The sequence below is a fragment of the Heterodontus francisci genome, chromosome 27 (genome assembly GCF_036365525.1).
Source record: "Heterodontus francisci isolate sHetFra1 chromosome 27, sHetFra1.hap1, whole genome shotgun sequence".
Classification (NCBI taxonomy): domain Eukaryota; kingdom Metazoa; phylum Chordata; class Chondrichthyes; order Heterodontiformes; family Heterodontidae; genus Heterodontus; species Heterodontus francisci.
The window spans coordinates 23,551,538-23,560,485 of NC_090397.1; the positions used below are offsets into that span (position 1 = coordinate 23,551,538).

At 44.5% G+C, this 8,948-nt stretch overlaps 1 protein-coding gene across 1 annotated transcript in view; it reads left to right on the top strand.

The window, feature by feature from the left end:
• LOC137384924 (anoctamin-2-like) overlaps positions 1 to 8,421 on the top strand; it is a 186,167-nt gene extending 177,746 nt beyond the window's left edge. The window contains exon 29 of the mRNA XM_068059633.1: positions 8,140 to 8,421. Coding sequence (XP_067915734.1) covers positions 8,140 to 8,421 — 282 coding nt within the window. The remainder of the gene's footprint in view (positions 1 to 8,139) is intronic.
• The last annotated feature ends 527 nt before the right edge of the window (positions 8,422 to 8,948 follow it).

The window sequence follows — 8,948 nt, forward strand, 5'->3', positions numbered from 1 at the left end:
GGAATACATTGTTACAAGTGCCTATTAATCAATCACTAAGCTGCAAACCCATCCTCCCAGCAAAGAAGGTGGCCTCAAGGGAAGCAAAGGTTACAGATAGAGCTGAAAGATTGTAGCTTTCAGTTCATTGATCCATACTTCCCATGTCTGCAATTTTCCAGTAGGAGTACCAGACTGTGGTATTAGTGCTTAGAAAGAGACGTGAAGAGGAGAAATGATCGAATGGTGTGGGGAAAGAACAGGGAATTGGGATTAGAGGAGAGCCCGTTAATACAGAAGTCACATTAGTATAAGCACGATGGAGGTAGTGGCTCCCTTCTACGTGAAGATTTCTATGATTCTGTGATTTTATGAAACTAATAATGGACCAGTGGGAGAAAAGGACATCATAACTAAGGACAGACAACTTGATTGAAGGAGCAAACCTGCAGTCTCATCCTTCAGTTACCTTGGCTGTCCTCAATTACAGCTCAATTGCTTCTACTTTCCATTATTGCTGATTATTTCTGATGGCTATTTCGGGCTACAGTTGATTTCACAAAGAAGGTAGGTGACCATCTGATACCTTTTGAAGGTTGAAAGAGTACTTGTGGAAGGAGGCTATTCATTCCTGGAAGAATAAATGTGATTGATGTTTCACAAGATATCCTCTCATGTGCTGTGTCAGTGGTTCAGATAACTGTAAGCAGTTGATTATCTGTTAATCAGTATTCTTCTATGAATGATGGTGGCAGTTTGACGCAGAGCAATGGTAGTGCAGCATACAAAGTGGGAGAAGCTAATTCCTTGTTGTTCCTCCAATTTGAATACTAAAGTTTGCATTTTCCAAAGCAGTCACAGACATTTCCACACAGTCTCACAATCTGCTGTGTCCCACACTCTCTTGGCCTCATACTTGTTCGTTTATCCCTGCTCAGGCAGCTAGAGGTACAACACTGATTAACTACTGTTTATCTCACAGGCGGGGAAGTCAGATGGCTTGAGAAAACTGATCAGGCTGACAATCCTCATACAAGCATCTGGAGTCTGTTTAGAATTCTGTTATTTAAAATGGAGCAACCCGGTTTTAATTTCACTAAATGTTTCTATTCCAATCGATTCAAACTGCATGTTGCCTTTATTTGTAAGTGCAAAGTTCTGTGCTTTCCTGGGTGGATTAGCAATGGAGAGGGTGTCTGAGTGGGCTCATATTACTGATCTGGGCTTCCTGCATGCTTGCAGCGTGCAACAGGCTACACTGCTGCTAAATAGCGTATGACTAGGTGCACGAGCCAGAGCCAAGGGGACTTGGAAAATAAGGCAACAAAGCAAGGCGAGGAGTAAGTTAACCCAGTGAAGGCTCGCCACAGGTGAAAGTTAGAGTTATAGAGTTATACAGAACAGAAACAGGCCCTTCGGCCCATTGTGTCTATGCTGGCCATCATGCACCTAACTATTCTAATCCCATTTTCCAGCGCTTGGCCCGTAGCCTTGTATGCTATGGTGTTTCAAGTGCTCATCTAAATACTTCTTAAATGTGTGAGGCTTCCTGCCTCTACCACCTCTTCAGGCAGTGCATTCCAGATTCCAACCACCCTCTGGGTGAAAGCATTTTTCCTCAAATCCCTTCTAAACCTCCTGCCCCTTACCTTAAATCTATGCCCCCTGGTTATTGACCCCTCCACTAAGAGAAAAATGTTCTTCCTTTCTAACCTATCAATGCCCCTCATAATTTTGTATACCTCAATCATGTCCCCCCTCAGCATTCACTGTTCTAAAGAAAACAACCCTAGCCTTTTCAGTCTCTCTTCATAGCTGAAATGCTCCAGCCCAGGCAACATCCTGGTGAATCTCCTCTGCACCCTCTCCAGTGCAATCACATCCTTCCTATAGTGTGGTGCCCAGAACTGTACACAGTACTCCAGCTGCAGCCTAACTAGCATTTTATACAGCTCCATCATAATCTCCCTGCTCTTATATTCTATGCCTCAGCTAATAAAGGCAAGTATCCCACATGCCTTCCGAACCACCTTATCTACCTGTGCTGCTGCTACAGTGATCGATGGCCAAGTACACCAAGATCCCTCTGACCTGCTGTACTTCCTAGGGTCCTACCATCCATTGTATATTCCATTGCCTTGTTAGTCCTCCCAAAATGCATCACCTCACACTTCTCAGGATTAAATTCCATTTGCCACTGCTCTGCGCATCTTACCAGCCCATCTATATCGTCCTGGAATCTCAGGCTTTCCTCCTCACTATTTATGACACCACCAATTTTCGTGTCATCCGTGAACTTACTTATCATGTCTAAATCATTAATGTACACTACAAACAGCAAGGGTCACAGCACTGATCCCTGTGGTAAACCACTGGTCACAGGCTTCCACTCGCAAAAACAACCCTTGACCATCACCCTCTGCCTCCTGCCACTAAGCCAATTTTGGATCCACTTTGCCAAATTGCCCTGGATCCCGTGGGCTTTTACCTTCTTAACCAATCTCCCATGCGGGACCTTATCAAAAGCCTTACTGAAGTCCAACTGCTTTACCCTCATCTACATATCTAGTCACCGTCTTGAAAAATTCAATCAAGTTAGACAGACACGCTCTCCCCCTGACAAAGCCATGCTGACTATCCCTGATTAATCCCTGCCTCTCCAAATGGACATTAATCCTGTCCCTCAGAATTTTTTCCAATATTTTCCCAACCACTGATGTTAGAAGTTGGAGGTGAGGAGACTGAAAAAGAAAAACAAGTTGAGTATATTTTTTTATATCCTGTTGGATTAATCCTGGGCAGATTTTGTTGATTGTGATGCCTGGGTAACTAGCAAACTCTGGCCATTGGGAATTAAGAAGCGAACTTCTCACAATTCCACTTCTATACTTTTATGCTGCTGACTTCAAGTTGGGAAGGTGAATACTCACAGCCACTCCCTCATTGTGATAGTTATTAAATTCACCAATGAAAGAGTAGCTTGAAGAACAGGTCATTCCAGACGTGCTCAATAAAAATAAGCAAGTAGAGTGACAGCAAAAGCATGACCACAGCAGACAGGACAGCTACAGAAGGTAAGATAACATTCATGGGCTGAGAAGCAAGGACTTGTGACCATAGTCTGGATACCTTTGAGGTAGATTTGGTAGAAAGAAGGGAATAAAAAAATGAAAGGGTGGGGGTGCGATTAAACATCAGCAGTAGGTGAGGGTCTAGTCGTGCACTGCCCTTTAGTCCTGTTTCCACAAAAGCAAAGTGGTAGGATGCAGGTTCAGGTGCAAAAATCTCTTTGTGAAAAAGCACCATCAATGGCAAATGGTAATGGAAGTTTAGGGGAAAATGAGTAAAGAGCCACCCTGGTCAGTTCTTGTGTATCTTCGACCAGGTGTATAAGAACTTTGCAGCAGGGTGTGACCAGGAATTTCAGTATTGATGAATCAAACTATGTTAAAAGTTAGCATCCAGATTAACATCTACATGCTGCCCCCTGGTAATATCTTCCGAAGACACATCAGTTTCCACATAGACACTGAAGATACCCACCTTTTTTTTTTGTTCGTGGTATGAGGGCATTGCTGGCTAGGCCAGCACTTATTGCCCATCCCTAATTGCCTTGAGACGGTGGTGGTAAGCTGCCTTCTTGAACCGCTGCAGTCTATGTGAGGTAGGTATACCCACAGTGCTGTTAGGAAGGTAGTTCCAGGATTTTGACCCAGCGACAGTGAAGGAACGGCGATATAGTTCCAAGTCAGGATGGTGTGTGGCTTGGAGGGGATCTTGCAGTTGGTGATGTTCCCATGCATCTGCTGCTCTTGTCTTTCGAGGTGGTAGAGGTCGCGGGTTTGGAAGGTGCTGTCGAAGGAGCCTTGGCGTGTTGCTGCAGTGCATTTTGTATGTGGTACACATTGCTGCCACTGTGCGTCGGTGGTGGAGGGAGTGAATGTAGAAGGTGGTAAATGGGGTGCCAATCAAGTGGGATGTTTTTTCCTGGATGGTGTCGAGCTTCTTGAGTGTTGTTGGAGCTGCACCCATCCAGTCAAGTGGAGAGTATTCCATCACACTTCTGACTTGTACCTTGTAGATGGTGGACAGGCTTTGGGGAGTCAGAAGGTGAGTTACTTGCCACAGGAGTCCTAGCCTCTGGCCTGCTCTTGTCATCATGGTATTTATATGGCTACTCCAGTTCAGTTTCTTCTCAATGGTAAACTCCAGGATGTTGATAGTAGGGGATTCACTGATGGTAATGCCATTGAATGTCAAGGGGAGATGGTTAGATTCTGTCTTGTTGGAGATGGTCATTGCCCGGCACTTGTGTGGCACAAATGCTATTTGCCACTTATCAGCCCAAGCCTGGATATTGTCCAGGTCTTGCTGCATTTTTACACAGACTGCTTCAGCATCTGAAGAGTCGCGAATGGTGCTGAACATTGTGCAATCATCAGCGAACATCCCCACTTCTGACCTTATGATTGAAGGAAGGTCATTGATGAAGCAGCTGAAGATGGTTGGGCCTAGGACACTACCCTGAGGAACTCCTGCAGTGATGTCCTGGAGCTGAAATAATTGATGTCCAACAACCACAGCCATCTTCCTTTGTGCTAGATATGACTCCAACCAGTGGAGAGTTTTCCCCCGATTTCCATTGACTCCAGTTTTGCTAGGGTTCCTTGGTGCCATACTCGATCAAATGCTGCCTTGATGTCAAGGGCAGTCACTCTCACCTCACCTCCTGAGTTCAGATTTTTTGTCCATGTTTGAACCAAAGCTGTAATGAGGTCAGGAGCTGAGAGGCCCTGTCAGGACCCAAAGTGAGCATCACTGAGCAGGTTATTGCCAAGCAAGTGCTGCTTGACAGCACTGTTGATGTCACTTTCTATCACTTTACCGATAATCAGGAGTAGACTGATGGGGCAGTAATTGGCCGGGTTGGACTTGTCCTGCTTTTTGTGTACAGGACATACCTGGGCAATTTTCCACATTGCTGGGTAGATGCCAGTGCTGTAGCAGTACTGGAACAGCTTGGTTAGGGGTGTGGGATGCTCTGGAGCACAGGTCTTCAGTACTATTGCTGGAATGTTGTCAGGGCCCATAACCTTTGCAGTATCCAGTGCCTTCAGTCATTTCTTGATATCACGCAGAGTGGATCAAATTAGCTGAAGACTGGCATCTGTGACACTGGGGACTTCAGGAGGAGGCCGAGATGGATCATCCACTCGGCACTTCTGGCTGAAGATTGTTGCAAATGCTTCAGCCTTATCTTTTGCACTGATGTGCTGGGCTCCCCCATCATTGAGGATGGGGATATTTGTGGAGCCACTTCCTCCAGTTAATTGTTTAATTGTCCACCACCATTCATGACTGGATGTGATAGGACTACAGAGCTTAGATCTGATCCGTTGGTTATGGGATCACTTAGCTCTGTCTATCGCATGTTGCTTATGAAGTTTGGCACATAAGTAGTCCTAGGTTGTAACTTCACCAGATTGACAACTCATTTTGATGTATATCTGGTGCTGCTCCTGGCATGCCCTCCTGCACTCTTCATTGAACCAGGGTTGGTCTCCTGGCTTGATGGTAATGGTAGAGTGGGGGTTATGCCGGGCCATGAGGTTACAGATTGTGGTTGAATACAATTCTGCTGCTGCTGATGTACCACAGAACCTCATGGATGCCCAGTTTTGCATTGCTTGATCTGTTCGAAATTCATCCCATTTAGCACGGTGGTAGTGCCACACTGGCGGGCAGCCATAAAGGCGGGGTTAAAGTGTGGCAAGTCGAAGAGACCAATTGGCAGGAAAAAAGACAGAGGCGCAAGGGGAGACCCAACTGTGTAACAGCCCCGACAAACAAATTTTTCTGCAGCACCTGTGGAAGAGCCTGTCACTCTAGAATTGGCCTTTATAGCCACTCCAGGCGTTGCTCCACATACCACTGACCACCTCCAGGCGCTTACCCATTGTCTCTCGAGATAAGGAGGCCAAAGAAGTGCCACACAACACGATGGAGACTTTGTCTCCACAATGACTGTGCTGTGGTCATTCCTACCAATACTGTCATCGACAGATGCATCTGCAGCAGGCAGATTGGTGAGGACAAGGTCAAGCATATTTTTCCCTCTTACTGGTTCCCTCACCACCTGCCTCAGACCCAATCTAGCAGCTATGTCCTTTAGGATGCGGCCAGCTCGGTCAGTAATGGTGCTACCGAGCCACTCTTGATGGACATTGAAGTGTCCCGCCCAGAGTACATTCTGTGCCCTTGCCACCCTCAGTGCTTCCTCCAAGTGCTGCTTAACCTATACCGCAACATCACCTCTCTCAACCCCTCAACTGTCTCTAAATTATCAGATGGCTTGTCTGACATGCAGTGCTGGATAAGTAGAAATTTCCTCCAATTAAATATTGGATAGACCAAAGCAATTGACAAAATCCATTCCCTAGCCATTGATTCCATTCCTCTTCCTGGCAGCTGTCTGAGGCAGAACCAAACTGTTCGCAAGCTTGGTGTCATATTTGACCATGAGATGAGCTTCTGACCACATATCCGCACCATCACTAAGACTGCCTAATTACACCTCCATAACATTGCCTGACTGTGCCCATTAGCTCAGTTTATCTGCTGCTGAAACCCTCGTGCATGCCTTTTATTACTTTCAGACTTGACTATTGCAATGCATTCCTATCCAGCCTCCACATTATACCTACATAAACTTGAGGTCATCCAAAATTCTAACTTGCACGATGTCCCATTCATCCATCACCCCAGTGCTCACTGACCTACACTGGCTCAAGGTAAAGCAACGCCTCAATTTTAAAATTCTCAAACCTTGTCTTCAAATCTCTCCATGTCCTTACCCCTCCATATCTCTGTAATCTCCTCCAACTCCACAACCCTCTGAGATAGCTAATTCTAATTCTGGTTTCTTGAGCAACCCTGATTTTAATTTCTCCGCCATTGATGGCCATGCCTTCAGTTGCCTAGGTCCTAAGCTCTGGAATTCCCTCCCTAAACCTCTCCACCTCTCTACCTCTCTTGCCTCCTTCAAGCGATTCCATAAAATCTAACTCTTTGACCAAACTTTTAGTCATCTGCCCCAATGTCTCTTTATGTTGCTTGGTGTCAAATTTTGCTTTATAACACTCCCGTGAAGCACCTTGGGACGTTTTATTATGTTAAAGGCACATTATTGTAATGCTAAGTCAATTAATGGCTTCCAGTCCTCACAGAAAATAATCTTGACCATGAAAGCCAAGTGTGGTCAATATGAGTCAGGAGTATGTCTTTACCTAAAAGTACTGAGGGATCAAAGGACAATTCCTTCATGAATTTGAGCAAAGATGGCCAAATAATCTGCAGCTATGAATCACAATGATGGATTCGACCCCTTAAAATGGGCACATATAACATTTGCCACCTGTAGAACCGAATGTTACTACATTATTTTTTATGGAGGCAGGACTGTATTATTGTGTCTAATGCTGCAGATCACACCTTTCGTAAGGATGTCAAGGCCTTGGTGAGGGTGCAAAGGAAATTTCATAGGAATGAGGGACTTCAGTTATGTCGAGGGACTAGAGAAGTTGGTATTATTCTCCTTAGAGCAGAGGCAGTTAAGGGGAGCTTTAATAGAAGTGTTGAGAATTATAAAGAGCTTTGAGATAACTAATTAAGGGGAAACGGTTTCCGCTGCCAGGAAGGTCAGTAACCAAAAGACACAGATTTAAGATAATTGGCAATGGAACCAGAGAGGAGATGAGGAGAAATTTTCTTACGCAGAAAGTTGTTATGATCTGGGGTGCCCTGAAAGGATGGTGGAAGAAGATTCAATAGTAACTTTCAAAAAGGAGTTGGATATACAATTGAAAAGGACTAAGGGGAAAGAACAAGGAAGTGGGACTAACTGGAGAGCTCTTTCAAGGAGCCGGCTGTGGCATGATGAGTTAAATGGACTCCTTCTGTGCTGTATGATTCTTTTCTATGCTACTTTAATGGATAATATTCTGCCCTCTGTAAATTACTGTATTATGCAAATGACACTTAGTCTCTTACCCTTGCCCATCCTTTTACATGAAGCCTAAGTACAGTCAGCATAGAGAGGAATTGTTGAGCCATCACAAATGAATCTTGTCATCATTCTGTGTTCCATTCATTGAATTTCAGAATCTGGTGATGTTCTTAAGTGAGGTACTTGTTTGGCTGATGGCCGATGTTCCCAAAGACATTAGCATACGAATGAAAAAGGAGAAAACCCTGCTCGTTGATGTGTTCCTGAAGGAAGAGCAGGAGAAGATTAATCTGATCGAAAGTTTTCTAGTGCGGGACGGGCAGATGCAAAAGCCCAAGAACGAAGCACACAGGGCTCGAAAGGCCAGCTTCGATCAGATAGCCAGAAGTCAGCGGAGCAGCTTCGCGTCATTTAGCTCACAGCACACAGACGTCTGAGCTTAGGAAGCTCCAGAGGACTAACCACATGTGCCCTTGATACCAGCAGGAAGAAAAGCAAAGCTCGCTGCTTGAAATAAACTGCATTTAATAATGTTACCCCGAAAGCAAAGAAAATACGAGCTATGTCGTGTACAAGCAGTACTTCAAAATCACAGAACAAAAAAAAAACAGATTGCACTGAAATGCAACTGTAGATTAACTTGCACTTATGGAAAGAGTGGGTAATTTTCTGGGTTAAAACCTGCTTGAAAAGTAACATGAAGGTAGCAATGGAAGCAGAGGGTCATCCACTGAATGTGACTGAGAGATTAGAAAGCGACCTAATGGAAGCTTGATATGATCAGAACTATTAGGTTTAGTTGAGCTCAGTCATGCGATGTATGTAAATGTTTGCTACATCTGTAATATACTGTTCATTGTCAAAATAATAAGAAAAACTGCTGTTTGTGTTTTTAAAGAGATTTTAATATTTACTGTGCAGTGTACTATGTTACTTTATGCTTAGATACAGTGATTATAATGAT